At 38.5% G+C, this 23630-nt stretch overlaps 1 protein-coding gene across 4 annotated transcripts in view; it reads left to right on the forward strand.

The window, feature by feature from the left end:
- SCEL (sciellin) overlaps nt 1–23630 on the forward strand; it is a 169157-nt gene that overhangs the window by 97164 nt on the left and 48363 nt on the right. For all 4 annotated transcript variants that reach the window (XM_049647099.1, XM_049647100.1, XM_049647102.1 and 1 more), the window contains 7 exons: nt 9954–10034; nt 12182–12247; nt 15116–15175; nt 18939–18983; nt 20319–20378; nt 20681–20740; nt 21379–21438. In XM_049647099.1, the coding sequence (XP_049503056.1) occupies nt 9954–10034; nt 12182–12247; nt 15116–15175; nt 18939–18983; nt 20319–20378; nt 20681–20740; nt 21379–21438 (432 nt within the window). The remainder of the gene's footprint in view (nt 1–9953; nt 10035–12181; nt 12248–15115; nt 15176–18938; nt 18984–20318; nt 20379–20680; nt 20741–21378; nt 21439–23630) is intronic.

Below are 23630 nucleotides of genomic sequence, written 5' to 3' on the forward strand. Positions count from 1 at the left end.
TTAAGGTAAACCTTAAAGAGTAACCAAGAGAAAGCTAGGTACAGAGATGAGGTAGGGGTGGAACCATTCCAAGAAGAAAGGAGAGGAGGGGTAAATGTTCTAATACCAGAGAGCATGGTGTGTGTGTCCGTGTGTGTATGTTTGTGTGTGTGTGTGTGTGTGTATAGAACTATGGGACTTCTATCCAAGAAGCATTCTCTGCATTCTTCTTTATCAGTTATGTTTAGTCATAGCAGGAAATCTAGTAATTACAAATTCAATGTCATTTCGAAAAATGTCTAGATAACCATTTATAGATATACATTTATAATTTGTGATAAGCTTAGGTACCTTTTCAGAATATCATGTTTCTTTTTTGTGTTAATGCTTTGCTATTGTGTAATTTGAGCTCTGGCTGTGCTTGAGATTGTGATATATATCATAGAAAGTACAAATGTCATCGCTGTGGATAATTATTAGGTAAGAGCCAGTGAAGTCTGCCTTTCCCACTTTCTGCTTTTTGAATATGAATCAGAAAGCAATTTGTTAGCAATCGCTAGTGTATGCCTTCAGTTTTCAAGTTGTTAAACTTTTCCTCATTTTTGAGTCCTTCACAAGATCGATGAGATAACCTTTGCCAGCCTTGAGCCAGGGCATGGATAATAGACTCCATTCATGGGAGATATTCAGTCACATCATAATGAAATATGGGCACAGCATTTCTAGGAAGTTGATGTTGAAGTTACTTCCAATTTCAGAACCAACTGTTCAATGTTTGTATTCTGTTTATGATACATTCAAGTGTTCCTATGTTTTTATGTGACTTAGAGAGCCCGTGGTTAAATGACATGTGGAGCTCATTTAAGAAACTTAGTGAAGCTGAATTAAGGTAGTTTCTGAACAGACAATAAGAATGTTTATGATGTTACCCATTATGGCGATTCAGGACCACCGATGAAGCCAATTCCACCACCACCACCACTACCAAAACACCAATCTGTTTTTTTCTGGAATTGTTTCAGAAGACAGAGAAGAAAATACATAGCTTCCGATAAAATTAAAATAGTGGAAACACACCTAAGAAATTTCCCTAGGAAATTACCACATAGTTAAATGCTTGCTATGTACTTTTATAATTTCTCATCTGTATTTGTTCAACCTCTTCTTCAGTGGCTTTTATTGTCAGTGAGTTGATTGGTAGAGTTGAAGGAGGAAAGAAAATCCTGATTGAGATGTGAGTTGCCATGGCAACTACAGTTATATTTTTCTGTGTGTAACTATAAATGGTAAAATGTAACCCTTCTAATTATACTGCTACATTTTTAACTCTATTGGTACCAGACCCTCTGCAAAGTTTGTTGTCATGGTAAATTAAATCTATATGTTTCATTTGTATCCCAACAAAAGTCTTTATTTTAATTAGAATCTGTTTTGCAAAAATTAAGATTCTAAAACTCTTAGTAAAATATCAAACTACAGTGATTTTAAAATCTAATCTGAATGCCTACAAATAGCCCTTCTGGACATTCAAAATAATGAAAATGTTAACCTGAATCAAGGTTTATTATTTTTGAAGTGTGTCATTTGAATAGAATGAAAAGAAAGCAAATTAAAAATGTGCCAGTGGAGGGCTTAAGCTTTATTTAGCAGAAAGTTGCTTTTTCCTCAGTCATATGAAGTCAACATAGACAGGCTCTGCTCTCCTAATGCTAGTTTTAAGTAACTCATGCATTCAAACAACAACCATCAAAGACATCCCTGCTCCCCACCCCCCATCAGATTCACCACCCCTGCTCCCTTGGAGCCCCTGTTGCCTCTATTGCTGCCCCAGGTTGCTCCTTGAACTATGATGAAGCGGCAAACCCTCAGACTCAGAAGCAGGAGCAAGGAAAAAGCTGTGAGAATCAGGGTATGGAGGGGCAAGTGTCCTGCCGAAACCATCACCCTCCAGGTTACAGCTCCCTCTGTCCCAGCCATAAAAACAGTTTGATTTTTTTAAAAAAGTGATTTCACCCTGTAGTAGTATTGTCTGAAGGTCTATCAAATAGAGATTGTAAATCTCACCTCTAAAAGCCATGAAAATTCTGAGAGATTAAAGGGGCTGTCTGTGGCGATTCAAATCTTAGTGTCAATTACATAAATCATGTTTTTTTCCTGGTAAAACTGAGCAGAATTGGGACAGGCTGAAGGATGGTGGCTTGAATTTCATGAATAGGGGATGGCTTTGGAGGAAGAAGACTGGGAGGGAGAGAGTCCTAGGTGTGGTATAGTGTAAGTGACAGGAGCATACTGTGGCATAGACTAGGCTTCCAAGAACGTAGGAGGAGGGTAGTGGGAAAAGTGGGTGAGGGGTGTGTGCAAGGGCCCACATTTTACTTAAGAGTGTCTGCACACTTGGGGGCACTGCTTTGTCCTCTGATCTTTCTTCTTCCTCTGTCAGAAATAGACGGAATATTAGATACATGGAATCACAGTATGTATAGCCTTTTGAATATGGCTCTTTCACTTAGCACAATGGATGTGGGGTTCATCCATGCTGTTCCGTGTATCAGTAGCTTATTCCTTTTCATTGCTGAGTAGTATTCCATTATTTCGAGCTATACAGTTCATTTACCCATTCAACTGGTGAAGGAAATTCAGGTTGTTTTCATAGGCTCTAAGAGTTCACATATGGGTTTTCGTGTGTACCTATTTCTTGGTGTGTGGGATTGCTAGGTCATATGGTAAGCATTTGTTTAACTTTATAAGAAACTTCTGAGCAGTTTTTATTTATTTATTTATTTATTTAAAAAAATTTTTTTTTAACGTTTATTTATTTTTGAGACAGAGAGAGACAGAGCATGAACGGGGGAGGGTCAGAGAGAGGGAGACACAGAATCTGAAACAAGCTCCAGGCTCTGAGCCATCAGCACAGAGCCCGACGCGGGGCTCGAACCCACGGACAGTGAGATCATGACCTGAGCCGAAGTCGGACACTTAGCCGACTGAGCCACCCAGGCGCCCCTGAGCAGTTTTTAAAGTGACTATTCTATTTTGCACCCCACCAGCAACACACTGGTTGTTTCACTTCCTTAATATTACTTAGAGTTCAAGTTGTTTCACTTCCTTAACATTACTTAGTACTGTCAGCTTTTAAAAGAATTATTTTAGCCATTCTGATATGTGTGGAGTGCATCTCATCCTGGCTGTAATTTGCATTTCCCTAAAGACAAGTGATGTCAAGAATCTTCTCATTCGTTTATTTGTCGTCTGTACATCTGGTTAAATATCTGTTCAAATCGTTGGCCTATTTTTTCAATGGGTGGTTTGTTTCCTTACCGTATATTTGCGAGTTTTAAAAACTTATGTACTGCTTACAAGTCCTAAGTCAGATATGTGATTTGCATGTATTTTTCTCCCAATGTGGCTTGGGAGAAAAATCCTTCTCTTAACAATGTATTTTTGAAGAGCAAAAGTTTTTATTTAATGAAGTCCGGTTTATCAAGTTATTGTTATTTTTTTAGTAAACTGTGCTGTTCGTGTCATATCTGAGAGCCCTCTGCCTAACCCACAGCCACAAAGATTTTTCTTCTAAGAGTTTTATACTTGTATGTTTTATACACAGGTCTATGATTCATTTTAAATAGATTTTTTTTTTGAGAGACAGTGAGAGTGAGAGCAAGAGAGCGAGAGAGCGAGAGAGCGTGCGCACGAGAGAGCATGCACAAGCAGGGGAAGGACAGAAGGAGAGGGAGAGAGAGAATCTTAAGCAAGCCCCATGCTCAGTGCAGAGCCCGACATGGGGCTTGATCTCACCACTGTGAGATCATGATCTGAGCCAAAATCAAGAGTCAGATGCTTAACTGACTGAACCACTCAGGGGGCCCCTGGAGTAGACTCTTTTTCAATGCTAAAAAATTTTAGAACTTCACCTGATAGTAATTGGACTGTTCTTATTATGTCTTTGAGAAAATATCTAGGGACCAAAAGTTGCTATGAATTTAACAATAGTTAAAATTTCTGTCTCTTTGTGTCTATTGGCTAGCTAAAGTTTACATATTTTCTTATAGAGCAATTAAATTATGTTAATTTAAATTGTATTAACCACAACCACATCTACATACATTTGGAAAGTGCAGTATATCAATGTGCAAGGTGCTTAGTCTATAGCAAGTACTTGGGGCTTGGTGGAATTAAGGATGCCTTGTAATAACTCTGCCTTCCCACAGTCATGTAGTGGTTTGCCAGCCACAGATCTGGACAGATCTTCTCCTTTTGTAGATAAAGAAGCAGAGGTTCAGAGAATCAGCCCTCTTTCTAGGGTCCAACTGAGTTAGTGGCAAAGCTAGTCTAAAACGTAGGTCTCTGGAATTTTGAGGAAGGTGCATGCTCTATTGCTGTGTTATGGTTTCTTGAAATGGCCCCTGGCCACTAGGAAGTGAGACTTCATTATAGTAATCATTCTTTTGAACATGTGCCTTACGTTCTATAAGCTCTTTGAGATCAGGGACCACATCTTTTCTAGCTTTTGAATGCCCAGTTTTGCTCATATGTTGCTATGTGTCCTAATATTAAAGCTGGGGCATTTGTGGAATAAATGCTTGTTGAGCTAATGACTCCTTCCTTGGGCAAGAAAGTAATGCATGACAACATATTGTTATTAGATTTTCACTGGGAATACTGGTGTATTGGTATTGGTCTGATCCAGTATGATCTAGAGAATAACACATGAGATTCAACATCAGAAAAACTAAGCTGAAACCCTGGCTGGCTGAACTACGTACTAGCACCGTGACGTAGGGCAGATTACTTAACCTTTGGGACTCATCGAAAGACAAAACAAAACAAAACAAAACAAAACAAAACAAAAAACAAAACATACTCCATGAGATAGATGTATGAATGGAATAAAATAATGCTTGTGAGAGCTTGACCAAGTTAGTATGGTACTGAAACTCAAAAACTAGAAGTTCCATCTCCTTTGTCACTTTGTGGGAATAAAAATTCAGTGTGTGAAAAACAAAGCCTAAGCATGATGGAAGTTGAAAACAAAACTCACAGTTAAATGTTAGAGTCGATTATTCTTGTTTCAATCTAGGCATGTGCTGTAGTAATGAAATGCTTTTCACGAGAGTGTGCAGACAGAAGTCCCAGAGCCAGGCATGTTTTGCAAAAAAGCCATGATGAAGAGAAGTGATTTTTGTAGCAGCACAAGAAAAAGAAGTAATATAAACTGCTTCATGATGTCATTTCTATTAGCTCTGGCCTTCGGGCTCATCTGCAAGTTTTCCCATTTCTTATGAAAGCTGTCTCTTTTATTCCCAGAAGTTATTCCTTACAATTATAGTCACTCATGTGGTGGCATGGATCCTGCAAAGGTCTTGTCGGCTTGAAGGAAAGACGGGGTAGAGCCAGGGGTCAACTTATCCAAGCTTAAATATTGCATCTCACAGTGGTATTCAAAGAGGATCGTTCCACATGCATGTCTCTTGTTTCCTTCTCTTCAAACATTCTGGGCCACAGCTTCCTGCCTCGCTCTTGCATTTTAATCCCCTGGCTTGGCATTACATCAAGCTCCTGGCATGGCATGAATGACTTCTCTCATTGCCCCTAAGGGCTTGGGTTCTGTCATCTGTGGCTGTCATTGCGGAGATGCAAATGAAAGCTTCTTTGAGGTGAATCGAAGTCAATGTGGCATTGCCTAGCCCCAGCCCAGCAGGGCTCTAAATGCAGCACCTTCCGAAATAAATATTCCCCTCTGTTTTTCTTGGCCTTCACAACTGCACACCCACCTTTTCTTTCCAGGGTAGTCCCCAAACCATATCTGTACCGTGTACTACTTCCGTATCCATACCTGCTTCCCAGATATACCCAGTCAATATCACCTGCCTCTTTGAGGGCTTAGCCATTCTAACATGGAGGAACTTTAGCTTTTCATCAGTGTGATTCTGGCATAGGCAAACTTTGGCACCATTCTATTTCTCCTTTTTGTAATTCTCCTTTTCATCTTTTTATCTCTCTCCTGCCTGTTCTCAGACATCCAGTGTCCTGTGCAGACTTACTATTTCCCAGGACTGACCACCTTCTTACCTCTTTCATCTACCCCTGGAAGAAAAGCATATAATCAGTGAATCCACCCAGGTACACTAAAGACACGTTATCACTTGTGATATCCCATTATCCCCAACACAGGGATATTTTTTGAAAAGAGAAGGTTATGGCATTTCATATAAAATAATATCTAATTATAAAATCTAACACTAAACCAGAATGGGGAGACTATTCTTTTAGGTAAATTGTTTTTCAGGTTTTAAAACCTAAACAGGTTTTAAACGTTTCAAGCTGCCCTTCAGTTCTCATTTCCTTCCTCAACAAATAGAAATGCATCCAATCATTCCCTCTTTCAGCACATCTGTATTGGGCACCTAAATCACACACAATCCTAGTATTTAGGATATAACTATACTTCTAAGAACTTTCAGCCCAGTATGGAGACAGAAAATTATGTGTAATCCAGATCAGTGTGGTATGGGCCTAAAGAGGGTATGCTGTGGGGAGACATAGGGATGTATCCAGCACAGGTTTGGGTGCCACAAGGGACAGTAATGACTAAGCCAAGTCTGAAGCTACAGGAAGAAGTATCCAGGGGAAAGGGAGAAGCAGGTAGTCCAGAGAACAGAGGGAATATGGTGATAGGGTGGTTAGGAGTGCAAGGGTTAGGAGTGCAACACCTACAGTGTTGGGTTTATGTGGGGTAACAAAAGCCACAGCACTAGGTGTATAGTGAGCACTTACAGTGAGCCAGGCAGTGCTCGAATTCTTTGCAGGCCCTTCTCCTGGGTTCAATGCCACCATCAATACAAGGAGCAGGCGACTGACCATACTCTGTGCACTGCCCATCACCCAGACAATCACTAACACATCACACTCTGCTGAGAAAGATTTAGGACTGATTGCATCACCTCCTCCATCTCTATGGCCACAGATCCCCATGAGAAGCTCGGTCTGATCATTTCTTGTCACCTTGAGTAGCCCCACAGAGCTCTGTCCATCACTGACCCTGACCCAAACTAGCAGCAGCCTAAGCACTCAACCTTCCACAGTACCTCCCTGGATGTGTCATCTATTACCATCAAAACTGGCTGCTCTGCAGTCTTGTCTTTGAATAGCACTCATCTGTTTGTTGAGCTCTTCCAGAAGACTCTGCTTCCATGGGGTCCAGAAGAAGAGGAGAGGTCCTGTCTGCTCTTCATTGCTACTTCCTATCAATGTTAGCTTTCTCCTCCCTAAAGATACCCCATCTTCCTTGAAATTATGGCATCATGAGCTTCTCTTCATCATTGCAGTCAATTGAAGGTCTCAGAGTCACTCACCACCCCTCTTTCAAGATTCTGGCACCAGGCTCATGGTCTCTGTCACACCTGCCTCCTGCCATAATGCTTGGTGATTTTCAAACCCATGTGGAGGATCCTTCCCCCAACTGGCCTCTCACTTTTTTGATCTCCTCTCCAATATTCTTGTCCTTTGCCCTACCTCAGCTATCCATATATCTTGCCTTTGTAAGTAACCATATGCATTTCAAAGTTTTTCCATTCTGCTTCTACTTTGTCTCTACTCCATTCAGCCCACTCTCTCCAGTCCTCTGATTCTAGAAATTTCTCAGCCTCAGCCCCACCAATCACCAATCCACTGATTTTTCACATTGCCTCTACCCTCATATCCTCTGTTCCCTCCATGTGCATCTCAGATCCCACAGTCCTTCCTTATAATCACTTCCTCATACCCCCCTTCCCTTCCTTTGCCCTCATTCTCTTTGTTGCACTCACTTGGCTGAATTATAAGCTTAGTTAAATCCACCTCTCTGTTTCACCTGTTTCTGCCCCCTAAGCAGCTGAATATGGCAAGAGAAAACAATGGCAGCTAGTTTTATTTTAATTCAATGGCCACGAACCTCCATTGAGCTACTGGTGTTGCCCAGAGATCCCTAGGATATCATGGGGGAGGGTTTATGGAGCCAAACTTCCTGGTTCAGATTCCTCCCTCTGCCACTTACCAGCTGTATCATTAGGGATATTTATCTTCACTTTCTGAGCCTCAGTCTTCTCATGTATAAGGTAGAAAGAAGAATGATACTTATCTCTGGGATCACAGTGAGGATTAAATGAGAGAGCTCTCTGTGTTTCCATCTATGACCAACCAATCATCTCACTTGTGTCTCAGGTACCCTTACTTCTCAAGTCTCATTGTTTTCTGCTCACTCTGCTGCACCATCAAATTTCACTCCTTCACTGGGTCATTCTCATCGCCCTGTATGCAAACTCTAGTAACCTTCCTTGACCTATCAACCTTCAGGAAGCCACCCATTTCTCTGCAAAACACCTCTGTCTCCTATTTTCTCTTAAATACACTCCTATAAAGTTGTTTTTCATTACTGCTCCATCAAAGCTGCTCTCATCAGCGTTACCAGTGAGCACAATCTTGCCAAAACCATGGAAACTTCCCCATCCTTGTTTTATTTGATCTGTCCATTGCATTTGGTATGGCCAGTTCCTCCCTGCTTGAGACTTCCCTCAGTTGACTTCTGGGGCACTACACCTTCCTATTTCTCTTCTTTTCTCTTTGGCCACTTCTCCTTGGACTCTTTTGCTGTTTCCTCCTCATACCCTTGACATCTAAATATTGCAGGGCTGAACCCTGAGCCCTCTCTGTTTCTTCATTTACACTGAGTCTCTTGGTGATCTCGTCCAGTTTCAAGTGTCAAATGGCATCTCTAAGTTGATGATGCCCATATTTATATGCTCTTCCTCCAATATCCTCATGGCTCATTTTATCATTTCCTTTAGGTCTTGGCTCAAATTTCACTTCACAGAGAGGCCTTCCCATTTTATATAAAATGGTGTTCTTGCACCATCAGTCTATATATTATATTCTCTTACTCTGTTTTATTTTCTTCATCTGTCATATATTTATTTATGCATTGAAAGCCTTTTGAGAAGAGAGAAATTATCACTTTGTAGAATGCCTTGTACATAGAAAGCTACCAATACATGTTTATTAAATAAAAGCATGATCTCATTCAGCCCTGACAACACCCCAGCAATCTTATGAGAAGGGTTATTATAGATGAAGAGATGGAATCAAGTTAGCCCATTACCATACAGCAGGCAGTTCAGACAGCTGGACTCCAGAGCCTACATGCTCACCTAGCATGCTACAGAAGCCAGAGGGGTACCTGGATTCTGGATCACAAGGGTACTTTTACTAGGTATGGAATTGATCTTGAGGATAATAGGGAGCTACTGGAGTGGTAGTGGTGGGGTTGGGGGGTGACATGCCCTGGGTAAGTTGCTGACTCCATCCAAAATATGTACATACTTGCCTGTCTGCAATTTCTGGGTCATCGAATCATGCTGGCTCAGAAGCCGCCTTGGCTCTGGGTTGGAAAGTTTAGGCTGACAGCATATGTATGCTTTGCTAGCAGCAAACTGGCCTGTGCTGCCAATATTTAAGCCAGATTTAGTTAAGAGCTTTGAGTCAACTTTTTCTTGATGTCTGTAAAACTGAAAACCTTTCTTGCTGTTTCCATAGCAGCCTGATGGTTGACATAATTCCTAAAGAAGATTATATGTTAATGCCCAAGAATGATTTACTACACTCATGGGCTGCTGACCCAAAATGCCACAACTTGAGCTAGATAGTCTAGGAAATATTAAGCTTTTAAAAGGACATTATATTTCAAACTATAGTAAAACAGGATGAGGTTTCCAAAAATCTGATTAAATGAACTTTTAAAATGCCTGTAATTTAAATATTTGACTCCTCTAAAGTTTAGTGTGGTATAGATTCTGGCCTTTCATCTACCTCATGCCAGGGGCGTGAGGCAGTTGTAAGATGCACAAGCTATTTCCATATAGGCAATAAATACATTTGGTTAATAGATGCTAAAATTTACAATGTTTCCATGGTGAAAGGAACTGCTGTTTTCTGTTTTAAAGGGAACCAACTGTTCGCCCTCCAATACCTCCAAAGCCCGTTTCTCCTGTTTCATCTCCTAACCAGCAGAGACGGGAGAATAGGTGAGACCTGGCATTCCAGAATTTCTTGGCCAAAATAAGCAGTTATAGAAATGAAAGCAAATGAATTGTGACCTGTTTTGTGCAAAGCATGGGTATGTTTTATGCACACATTCACTGAAGAAGCACTTGTAAAGCTTTTCTAGTTTTCTATTTGCCGACACAAATATGTATTTATGTTTGCCTTTGAATACTTATGGCCATTTCCCATCTTATGGAAATACACTTTCAAGATAGAAGCTGAAGTATTATACATGAATACATATATAAATACATATATAATGACATATATAAATACACAGAAACTATACATATTTTTTTACTGAAAACATATATATATATATAATCTATACATACAGTTTATATTTACTCCTAGTTAAGTTTCCCATTAAAAGCTACATTTTCTGATAAAAGATGTTCTTCAACTTTGTGTTACTACTCAAGCTCTCCCTTATGTTAGAAATATTTTTGGGTAGCTCCTTAGTCTTGTGTTAGCTAAGGAATTTGCAATTTATTTCAAACCAATTACATTTTTAAAAATGTTCTGATTAACCTGTCTCCAAATAAAAAAACAAAAACAGACTTGCTTTTCCATTTTGAATCTCTGACAGTCTATAATTAATACTTACAAACAAATTCAGAGATCTGAAAGTTTTCCCATGTGTTTATGTTAAACTGTTTAAAAGTCTCAGGCTGTTTTTTAAGTTGTGCATTGCACATTTCCGTTATTATTGTGAGATTTTAAAAAAATGTTATTTCACTGAAGACTGACTACATTAGATCCACTTGATTGCCTGCCTTTGATTCTTTTGTATTTTTGCATTTTGATGGTGATTTTTGTTGACAACATGAAAGAAAATTCTAGAACTATTCTTCAGAAAGCGGGTAACTTCAGATAGAAAATGCTGACTGGGCAGCAGGGCTAAGTAGCATTAGGTGTTCAGCCTATTGAGTTAAAAAACTATGTCTGAATTTCTGTTCAGTGAAACTTCACAAGATCTTTGAAATTTTGTCCTTAAGATGAGAAGATAATTTTTTCCCTTTTAATGAGCCAGGAGAATACCTTTTCATTGAATTAATTAAAAATATAGACCATTTATAACTTTTTATTTGTGCAATGGTTATAATTATACTCTTAAAACAACTTCTTAAGCTTTCTAACTTACATTATTTTTCCTTTTATAGTATTGACCAATTAAATCTGAATTTGAATAAGATTTTTTTACGGGACCTTAAATAAATTGCCTTTAGTACTATCTAAATTCTAATCTAAAATCAGCAACTCTAGAACAGTGAGCTTGTATAGATTCAAAAAAATCTAAATTTCACGGGAATTGGTCTAATCCATTTTTACTACTTTAATTTCTTTCTTCTCCCAATGATCTTAAAAATAAAATTAGGACAACTTGCATGTTTTAAACCCTCATTACTTTAATCACAGCAAGATGATTTTAATGAAAGAATATGAAAGGGAAGTGTTTCCTATGTAATTAACACATGTCCTCAGGAGTACAAAAAATAGTTGAATATAGTTTCTTGAGAACAAGCAAGAATGTTTAAGTAGGTCAATCAGATACTTAGGAAAATAACAGAGAAAAACCTTATATCATATCTTGCGACAGAACCTAACTTCATAAGCTTTTATTCTATCAACTCAATGTGATCATTCTCAATGTGGTGGGCCTGTTGGAAATTTAAAATATTTCCTATCTTATCTGAGCAAATATATTTCTCGATCGTATTCAAATGAGGTAAGTCTTTAAGAAAAAAAAAATCATTCCTTTGCTGCCTAATAATAAAAACGGTTCTTAAGAGATAAGTATGAAAATGCTTTATTGATGATTGGAGACTAAAATAAAATGAACATAAACATATTTAGAACAGATGTTTCTGGATATATCTAGTGGTTAAAAATGTATTAAAGGAGACAGACTAAATTGCAAAAGTATTATATTGGACCCCAGATTTTCACATAGGAAATGGTTGAGTTGTAGCCAAACAAAAGAGTAAGATAAAGTTTGTTATCTCAAGTAGTTATTGCTCCAACACACTGTGATATTTTTGAACATAAATGTTTTCTTAAAAATTTATATTTAACAGAGAAGTGTTTTCTTATCTAACAGACATTATCTTTAACTTTGAAAATATAGGCAGATATGTCCACATAAACCAGGTGTATATACAGAAGCCAACAGATCTGCTGAAAGAAATATAAGGTATAATGATCTCTATCTCTATCTATGTAATTGTAGAAATGATGAAGTTTGCTTTATTAGCATACTTAAAGTACAAGACAATTAATAATAAAATAGACAAAATCGGTTTTCCAGCTGGCTTTGAGATAGTGGTTAATAAATATTTTTATATGCACCTACAGAATTTTATTCTTTTTTTTTCTATCCCTAGCTTTACATTAGGGAAACAACCAAAGTTGTCTCAACATGATAACAGAATAAAATCAAACCCCTTAAGAAAGGAAAACACCTCTCTATTCCCAGCATTTGTCCCAAGGTCTGTGATACAGTTGTATTGATGTTTATTTATTTATTTATTTATTTATTTAAATTTATTTTTTATTTTTTAAAATTTACATCCAAATTAGTTAGCATATAGTGCAACAATGATTTCAGGAGTAGATTCCTTACTGCCCCTTACCCATTTAGCCCATCCCCCCTCCCACCACCCCTCCAGTAACCCTCTGTTTGTTCTCCATATTTATGAGTCTCTTCTGTTGTGTCCCCTCCCTGTTTTTATATTATTTTGTTTCCCTTCCCTTATGTTCATCTGTTTTGTCTCTTAAAGTCCTCATATGAGTGAGGTCCTATGATTTTTGTCTTTCTCTGACTAATTTCACTTAGCATAATACCCTCCAGTTCCATCCAAGTAATTGCAAATGGCAAGATTTCATTCTTTTTGATTGCCAAGTAATACTCCATTGTATATATATACCACTTCTTCCTTATCCATTCATCCGTGGATGGACATTTGGTCTCTTTCCATACTTTGGCCACTGTTGATAGTGCTGCTATAAACATGGGGGTGCATGTGTCCCTTCGAAACAGCACATCTGTATCCCTTGGATAAATGCCTAGTAGCGCAATTGCTGGGTCGTAGGGTAGTTCTATTTTTAGTTTTTTGAGGAACCTCCATACTGTTTTCCAGAGTGGCTGCACCAGCTTGCGTTCCCAGATGTTTATTTTTTTAAGTTGACTTATTTATTTTTGAGAGAAAGGGAGTGAGAGAGGGAAGGAGGGGGGAGAGGCAGAGAGAGAGAGGGAGAGAGATTCCCCAGCAGGCACTGTCAGCACAGATCCCAATGCAGGGCTTGAACCCACAGACTGTGAGATCATGACCCGAGCCAAAACCAAGTGTCAGAAGCTTAACCAACTAGGCCACCCAGGTGTCCCTAGTTGTGTTGTTTAAATGAATAGGTGGAAATATAGTCATTTGACTGAACTAGTTCTGCAAAGGCTTTGCTAGTATTGGCTGCAAAATAAGGCCATATCCAGCTCCACTCACATCATCAGGAAAAGACTCACAAATTGTATTGATCTTTGGGTAAGGTTTCCCCATGACAGTCCTGATTTATGCCTATTATCTTGCACATCCCATCTAGTTTAGTATTTATTGTGGTTATATTGTTTTTATATTTTTATTTTTTAGAAAAAACACTATTTTTGAAATTAGTTTTGAATGATGCTATTTTATAGATTTATCAATATGATAGACCATTTTTTTTATTATGGTAAAAAACATAATAGTAAGTTTACCATCTTATCCATTGTGACAACCAATGTTTCAAAGTTCAAAACTTACATACTTTTTTTTTTTATTATTATCTCCCTTGACTCTCAGAAGAGTCCCAGTTTGAAACATACGTTACATGGATACCTTACCTTTGGGGAGAATCACCTTTTCCTTCCACTTAGTAACTTAAGTATAACTGTATCTCAGCATTGCCCAAGCTGTGTCCCATGTACCACAAGACGTCAATGCATGTTCTGTGAAAGAAGGGTTTAATGGCCAACACATTTAGGAGACACAATTAAACAGTTCTCTACCACAGGATGGGGCGCCTGGGTGGCTTGGTCGGTTGAGTGTCCGACTTCGGCTCAGGTCATGATCTCACAGTCCGTGAGTTCGAGCCCCGCGTCGGGCTCTGTGCTGACAGCTCAGAGCCTGGAGCCTGTTTCAGATTCTGTGTCTCCCTCTCTCTGTGACCCTCCCCCGTTCATGCTCTGTCTCTCTCTGTCTCAAAAATAAATAAAAAAACGTTTAAAAAAAAACAGTTCTCTACCACAGGACTTCTCAGAAATTTTAATGTGTTTACACATATTCCGAATCTCTGAAAGTTGGTTATATTTCCCAAATTTACTTGACTGCAAAATTCTTTCTTCATAGAACCCTATTAACCTTCTATAAAACACTGTCTTGAAAATCTTAAATACAGGGACACCAGTAAGCATTTTCCCTTTTTATGATCTTTTTATGATCTAGGGACACCAGTGTGGATTCAAATACTCTATGTGTCAAGTGATTCCTCCTACCCTATAGTTTAAAATATACTTTCTTTCCCTTTGGAAGCCTAAGAAGACAGATACTTTGACTGCATGTGAGGGACTAATTAATCATCTGGACATCTTCCTTAATGCTCTTTGGCTGTAGTTGAAAAACCTCTGAACACACTTCTGTGTTCACTTGTGCAGTTAACCATACTTTCTTTTCCATTTCCTTTTTTAAAGGAAATGTGGGAGAAGCCAATGTGTTTAGGAGACACTGTAGTTATTTCAGTGAGCATTAGATGCCAGAGCCAATGTCCAGTGAAATGACTGGTGTTTTGTGTATGTGTGTGTGTGTGTGTGTGTGTGTGTGTGAGTGTGTGTGTGTGTGTGTGTGTGTGTGTATGATATCTATCATATCAGCCCTATATCATGAGCTGGTATGATAGAACAATTTCATTATGCAGTTAAAGTCAGTAACTCCTGAACACATGGACTATTGTTTACTGAAAAAATAAGAATTTCTAGCTACTTCAAATATAGCTCTACTGTCATTGACTTGTGTTTATTTTTCATCATTTGAAGGAGTCAGGATCTCGAGAACATAGTCAAAGTGGCCACTTCACTTCAGAAAACTAACAGGGGGTAAGAGCTCAGAGCTTTGAGCTTATGTTTTTCTTCTTTTTTAATGTTTCAAAAAAGGCTTAACCGGTTCCTTTAAAAGTTCCAAATATAAACAAAATTCCAATGCTATTTATATAATTTAAAAGAAGAAAGAGTCCGTCTCTCTAAGTAAGTGTCCCTGAAAAATGGGCAACACTGACATTTATGGATACTTTTCTTCTGCTTTGTCTTTTGGTGACTGTACTCATCCTTGTCACCTCTGCTGTCTGTGGTTTTGACCTTGTTCCAAGTCCTCATCCTGTATTTATGTTGCTGGCTCAGATCTCAACTTCTCTGCCTTCCCAGCACCCTCATTTAGAGTGTCCTAGGCCACATTTACCTTCCTTCCCAAATGCACTATTTCCTGACTTCTTTCTGTTCTTTCCTTCAGCCAAGCTCACCTCTCTGGAATCATTCTTCATTCTTCCATGTCTTTCCCCTTAATGTAGTGTCACGCATATATGCATTAAATGTCTAAAATTCTCTTCATGCTCACATGGCCTCACCCCAGTTCAAACCGTCATGGGCACCATCATAAGTTAGAGTAGCTACCCAGATTTACTTATGTTCCCTCAGTCTCTTCTCCCCTAAACCATCACTGCCACTTCTTAAAATTCTGCTTGAACAACTACTTCACTGGCTCCCCCTTGCCCGTTCAATTACATATAACCTTTGCTAACCTGGTTCCAACCTAATGTTCCAGAGTTATTTCTGACTTTGCCCTCACATTTACCCTACACGAAATAGAAAATTAAACCACTTGCTTTCTGAAGTTTCCAGACATTGTGCCTTTGTTTATGCCATCCCACCTACATAGCAGCCTTTCCCGGCCTCAAGGCCACCATATCAATCCATCCAAGTCCTACGTATTTTTCAAGATCTAGGTCAGATATCACTTCTTCTGTGAAGTCTTCACAGAATGATCCAGTGAGATCATTCCAGTGACTTCTATTTATCTAAGCTATTTGAACCCCCTATTTATGTGTTATAACAACTAATCATAATTGATGTTGTTTCATGGTATCTATGTCAGCATCTCACCCTCTCTGTCATCTCTTCAGTTTCTTAGAGCAGATGTTTTGTTTTATTCACCGTAAGTCATTTGCAGTGTCTAACAGGAATCTTTCGTGCAATGTAGGTACTTATATAATAGATTTTGGTAAATAATGAATGAAAAGTGAGAGACCTGGAGTATAAAAATTCCATATTTTAAATGCCATGCCTACAAAAATTCTCATTGCTTGGTGGAAGTCAGCAATGCAATGCTGAGTGTGATTGGGGACCATGGTCTCAGTCAAAAGAACTGAAGAGAAGAAACAGAGGTGACACATTGCTCTTCTGTGCACAAAACTAATTGGAGCTCTGCATCCAGGTGGGGACTCCAGAAAGTATCCTGAATGTTTCACTTCTACCTTCTCTTGTCTGAGTGCCTAGATCTCTAATTCTATTTACTTTACTTTTATGAGGTAATATTTTGTTTTTAAGAGAGATTGGACAGTGTTTTGGTGAGTGGTGGGGATGTTTGAGAGGGAGATATGTGAGTGATGCTGAAGGGAAGTTATGGTTTGGCACAAAGAGAAACACTGGGAACAACTGTCAGTCTTGTCCCCTCCCTAGTCACGATGCACGAAATCCGCAGAAAGATGTGTTCTTTGCAGGGAGAAGTTACTGCTCTGGAAGCATTCCTCCAAGGGGAATGTCTGTTGGATTGACATACCCAAGGACCATTACTATGGGCCATCTGTAGGGACTAGAATTAGCTTCATTCACCTGAGCTGCTCTTTGTGATATTCCTTCGTGAAGTGGACTGTCACTCCTATCTGATTAAGAGCATTTAATTTCTTGCACATGCAATGGTGAAATTTAATATTCAAAGCTTTTATCAATGTAAGGTCACTTTAAAAGCCCAACTTCTTTCTTCAGAATATTATCTCCATTTTATTTAATTTGCCACAGATTGTCTTCTCGTGATTTATGCCAATTTTTTTGTGATAAACGTGAGCAACCCCAGATTCTGATAATCACATTGTTGTGACTCACATTAGCCAGAAAGATCTGGGGCTACAATTTTATAGGATTCTTAGGTTTGTTCTTATCCTGGGAGATATGGAGAGAGTCATACCCTCAGAGGTAGAAGGTGGGATTTCCAACAAGAAACAACAGTGGGGCACTGTGTCAGGGATAGAATGTTAATTCTTGTCAGGGTCAGCAACTTTTGTATTTCAGTATTTATCCTCAGCCTTCAATCCTACCACTGAATATGTAACATTATTTGAAACGTTTCATTTATGTGATGGCTGCTAATGTAACATGTTTTAGGGTCACTGAGAGGACTTGCCCAGTGGCTATTCTGGCAGTGCGTGGTGCCAGGCACCTTCAAAGCACATGAATGACTCAGAACTATACTTCTCTAGCCTGAGCCAAAGTCTTGATGTCTCTGAAAGCTGTTTAAAAAATAAATATAGCAAGCATTTATTAAATGAAAAATTTAATAGACTGGGAACTGTTTGTTATAATGGCCAAAATTAATTGAAAGTTTATGACTTGCCAGACAGCATGCTACAAACTTTATACTCATTATTAGCTCATTGATTCTTTTCTCAGGTGAGTACAATTTGTATTGTTGGACAGATGGAAAAATTGAGTCAACAACAGATTAGGTAACACACCCAGAGTCATCAACCAGTAAGTGGTGAATCCTGGATTGGGATCCAGGTACCCCTGACATGGGACCCTGAGTATGTAACTACCGAGTTACTTGGCCCCATGGCTTCCTGGTCAGTACCAGTGATGACTCAAGAGGAACATTGAGAAATTGTGGAAAATGTGTGATTCTAGAGCAGGAAGAAGGAAAAACCACGATTTGTGATCTAAAACTGGAAGGCAAGAGAAATGGAGGCAAAGTGGTGACAGAAATATTGAAGAGAGACCATGCTGTGAGGAGCAAACAGGAACAAGAAACCCACTGAGGCTGCCTTCCTGGGGGAAAGACCTGAGCTCAGGTGGCTCTAAGGGATATTCTAGAACCTAGGGGCTTAGCTTAAAGAGGTTGTTTGTTCCTCAAGAAACAGCCAGAAAGTTGCAGTTCTCAAAAACAGAAACAAGATAGCAAATTTAGTGGACTTGAAATGAGATAGGAGCACAATTCAAGAAAGTAGCCAGACTTACCGATGAACAGGTGTTTTCCGATAGCTACTTTGTACAGGTACATTATGCAAATGTATAGAATCTGTAACTAGTCAATGTACATATATTTGTTGATTCAGTCGAAAACCTGTATTAAGTATTTATTGTATAAAGGACACGGTATTAAAGACTGAAGAGAATCCACTGTAAAATACAGTTCTAAATTTTAAGTGGAGCGTGTGTGTGTGTGTGTGTGTGTGTGTGAAAGAGAGAGAGATGTAGGAGCAGAAACATTATCATGAGACAAGTGTGCAGTTGTTACATTACAAAATATAGTAGTCTAAGTGTCATAAAGGAGATGAACAAAAACAAAATGCAGCAAAGTTTCCAAAAATGTAGAGGACTCTATTCCTTTGGAGGCCTGGGAAATATGTCTTGGAGAAAGGTATTTGAAAGAGCCTTGAAGGATAAACAAGATTTTCATAGAGGAAAAAGGTGGGGCCTGTGTTGTATTCCAGAGAACTAACCAAAACAGGGGTTTAAGGTGGACCGGCCCTTTGACTCTGAACAGGCTTTTACTGATGTGAGATTTTTTTTGTTTTGGTTTTTCTTCCAAAAGTGAAGAATTGGATAATATCATCAAAATGAACAAAAGCTTGAATAGGTAAGATTTGAAAACATCCAATTTTTGTTCTATTACTGAATTGCATATTGTGACTTCTTATGTCTCTTTAGTATTTGAGCACAAGGACCCACATATGGGGCTAATTAAAAGTGGCCTACAAATCTTGAATAAAAAGCTTGCGGGCGTCACTACCAATGAAAGGCTATTCCAATCTAAAGAGACTAATATTAAGGTGTCTTTGATTTTCATACTCTGTTTAGTGAGGCAGTTATATAAAACCACAGTTCTCTTCCTGAAATATTAGTATGCAGGCAGCATTTAGTTTGGTCACTCAGTGCTTTCAGTTTTATGCTTTACAAAAGCCACTTATTATCTTGGTTAACTTTATCTCCTTAATTTTAAATCATTTATAATTGCTCACTTTAAAAATTATAATAATTGAGGTTTGTGTTGGAAGTGAGTGTAGTTTTTGCTATCTCTCTGTTCCTTTGCCCACCAACATACTAAATGGGTAGGAATCAGAGAAAAAGAGAAACTAGGCAAATGTCAAAGGAGCTCATTGATCAGAGAGATGTGGTTTTCATACCCTGTTATGACAATATGATCTTATGATTGACTATCAACAACTCATTTAAGTTTGCTTCTATTCAGTTTATTCATTTATAAAAAGAGAGGGTATTAGATCAAGGATCACAGACTCCATGGCCTCCCAGGGCAGAAGGGACCTGACTGTATGAAACATAGGGCAATGCCCTGTCCAAGGACTCCAGCTGTTTCTCAGCTGCTGACAGGCCCAGTGTTGCAGACCATTCTCAGGATATTTTGAAAATCCAGGTTTCGATGTGTCATGGCCATCTTTGTAAACATTGGCTCACATTAAAAACAAAACGCTCTTGGGGCGCCTGGGTGGCTCAGTTGGTTGAGCGTCCGACTTCGGCTCAGGTCATGATCTCGCTGTGCTGACAGCTCAGAGCCTGGAGCCTGCTTCGGATTCTGTGTCTTCCTCTCTCTCTTCCCCTCCCCCACTCACACTGTCTCTCTCTCCTTCAAAAATAAATAAACATTAAAAAAAATTTTTTTTTAACAAAATGCTCTGAATCCAAACAACATGTCATGGATCTACTATGTGTGGATCCCCAGTTTGTATCTTCTATCTTATTTTTCCCTAAGGTCCACTGCAATTTAAATTTTGAGTCTTTGAAAATACCTATTTGGAATAAACCAATTTCAAGAATTGTGTCTCATCGTTTGCAACCAGCTACTATTTCCTGTCTATAACTGACCTCTATATAGGAATATAAACTGGTCTATATTTCTTTAGAGTTAAGTATGTATTATTATCACTGACAAGGTTTTTTATTAATACATTTAAAGAAATCAAGGTCTTGACGGTCTCTTCAGAGCAAATCCTAAGGCAGATCAAACAGAGAAAAGGTAAGTGCAGCTGTCCCTAACCTGAAAATATGGTCTCCCAGATTCCTTGCTGTGTTCTTTCAGACATTAGCTGGAAGGGAGTTGTATCCTCTGGCATGGAAATGTACTAGCAGATGGGGTAGTGCTCTCTGTGTTGTACATTAAGCTCAGACATAATTGCCCAGAAGGATTTCTGCTCTTCCATTCAATAAGAGTAAATGAGCAATTCGTGAAGAATGTTTATGGTATCCGACCTTTTAAGATACCACAAAATTTTATTTCAATATGTAGTCTTTTTTATTTGAGTTTCTTTGTGTTTACAGAGCCAAGAGCCTTGAAAATCTCATTTTTACGAGTGCCCGAACAGACAAAGATGACAAAGGGTAAGATTTGACTGAGACTCTTACAGGCCTCTTTGATTGAGTCCTAGACTATATACCATCCTGGGTTCAGCCTCTGGCCCAAGACAAGGCAGGCTGGTGGAACAGGCCCTCCCTGGATGGGGGTGAGGAGACAGGTGGATATCTTGGTGGTGGCTCTGCCACCAACATCCGTCTGGATGACCCTGGGCAAGTCACTTAACCTCTGGAACCACTGTGTCCTCCTCCCAAGATGAAGGGCATGACCTAGATGATCTCCAAGTTCCCTTTTGTATCTAAAAATGAAAAAAAAACTCTAGCTGGCTGTTACAACTAGTGGACTGGCTTATGAAATAAACATATTTACTATAAGATGTTTTGATGCTGGGAGCACAGCCTCTCATCACTGAAGTCTTTATGATGTTCTAAGGCACTTTTCAGTTGGAATCTTGGTTGAGTCACTTCATATGTATATCATGGATATATTTATAAATATCTCAAGATCAAGAGTCCTGCTTTTACTTATTTTATATTATAAAAAGGGTTAGGGAATGATTAGTAACTGCACTGATAGCATTTAAGAGGTTAATTTATAGTTCTACACTGATACTGATGTACTAGAAAATTGACTTACATTATGATACTATTTTTTATGTGAAAAGAAACCGAACTCCTGACAGTTTTATTAAAGAAAATCCCGCAATAGTCAAGAATGATGAAAGGTAAGAATTTATGAGATCTTTACTGTCTTTCCCCCAGACTGGATGTTTACCTTGTACTTGGTTAGTTCTTAGATTTACCTTCCTAACATGATAATTATTTCTATTGTCTCGATTATCTGTTAAAGCCAACTCTCTGTGCCAGTCTGTGCACAGAATGGTATTCTAGCTTTCCAAGTCAATCTTGCCAAATACATGCTGAAGCCTCTCTGATGTAGAACACTTGAAGTCTGTGTGATGAAAAGGGCTGGCAGTAAGAATTTCACAGATACAGAATCCTTATTAGCAATCTATTATTATAATGTAATTGTACAAGTATTATTACAGGTAATTTTTTTTTCACATGGAGAACAGATGAAATGGGAAAACAGTCAATTCTCTGTGAATGGTTATATGAGCTATATAGGAAAAGATGTGATTTCCGGTATTTAAAAAATGAAATTGGGAAGGGTCCATGAAAGTGGTGGAAAATAAGAAAATTAGGATGAGCATCTCAAGTAAATCATTTCTGGGCTGGTAAAGAGAAGAAAAGAGATGTGATTTATAATGTGGGATAACTAATAGGAACTGGCTTTTTGATGCAGGAATGACTGAGCTCACTGACCGGGAGAATCCATCCTTCCTTATTTTTCCTTCTTCCCGCCCTTCCTCCCTGCCTTCTTTCTTACACTGAAAGAAACTAAAATGTCAATAGTCTTATCACGGTGAAATCAGAGACAGATGAAAATAGCAAAGGAAAACACCTGGACAATTGGGGGGATTTAGAGGAATTAACTTTGATATCCCTTAATAGCTTTAAGCGATTTGCATGGAAAAGGTTTATTATTGTTTGTAGTCAATTTATATAAAGCACTGGAGACATCATAGAGTTATTTCTACTTTTCCAAGGGTACATGAGACCTGGGAACTTTTTACTAAAAATGACATGTCTAAATCTTCAAAGGGTTTAGATTTATTTATTTATTTATTTATTTCTCTTTTTTGTTTCTTAATTTTGTTTAGTGTTTATTTATTTTCGAGAGAGAGAGAGAGAGAGAGAGCGAGCAGGGAGGGGCAGATAGAGAGGGGAACAGAATCTGAAACAGGCTCCAAGCTCTGAGTTGTCAGCACAGAGCCCAATGCAGGACTCGAACCCATAAACTGTGAGATCATGACCTGAGCAGAAGTCGGATGCTTAACAGACTGAGCCACCCAGGGCTCCCAAAGGGTTTAGATTTAAAATGTTGACTGTCTCATTTCCACCCCTGATTTGAATGATTTTCATGTTTAAAGAAAGCAATATATCAACAAATATATTAAAGTTAGCTTCCCACCAGTCACCCCTCAAAGGAAAAAGAAAGCACAAACTGAGACCTGAAGGGAACTTTTGCTTTTAAAATTATTTAATGGTAAAGAAAATGTAGTGTACACACACACACACACACACACACACACACACTGGAATATTACTTAGCCATAAAAACAAATGAGATCTTGCCATTTGAGACAACGTGGATGGACCTAGAGGGAGTTATGCTAAGTAAAATAAGTCAGACAGAGAAAAATAAATACCATATTATTTTACTTATATGTGAAACCTAAAAAACAAACAAAGAAAAAGCAGAAATAGGCACATAAATACAGAGAATACATAAATACATAAATACATGAACTGATGGTTGCCAGAGGGTAGGGTAGTGGGGGGATGGACAAAATAGGTGAAGGAGAGTGGGAGATACAGGCTTCCAGTTATGGAATGAGTAAGTCATGAGGATGAAAGGTATGGTGTAGGGAATATGGTCAATGGTATGGTAATAGCATTGTATAATGTCGGATGGCAGCTACACTTGTGGTGAGCATTGTATCATGTATAGAGTTGTCAAATCACTATGTTGTACACCTGCAACTATTGTAAACATTGTGTGTCAACTCTATTTCAATTAAAAACATTTAGTTTACTTTAAAAATAAAAAATAAAGAGCTTGCAAAAGAAGTTAAAAAAAATAAAGAGCTTGCAATCACTTGGCTTCAACCCACAGGTCAGGCTCTTTGACCATTAGGTCTTTTGAGAATATGAAGAATAAAATATTAGAGTAAAAAAAATACCTGCAGATAGCATAGTCTAATTCCTTTACTTATAGTGAGGGAACTTGGTGCAGAAAAGTGAAATAACAGGGTTGCAATCTTGTTAAAATCAGAACTAGGCTTTGAATCCA

This window comes from Panthera uncia (assembly GCF_023721935.1).
Source record: "Panthera uncia isolate 11264 chromosome A1 unlocalized genomic scaffold, Puncia_PCG_1.0 HiC_scaffold_16, whole genome shotgun sequence".
Taxonomy (NCBI): Eukaryota; Metazoa; Chordata; class Mammalia; order Carnivora; family Felidae; genus Panthera; species Panthera uncia.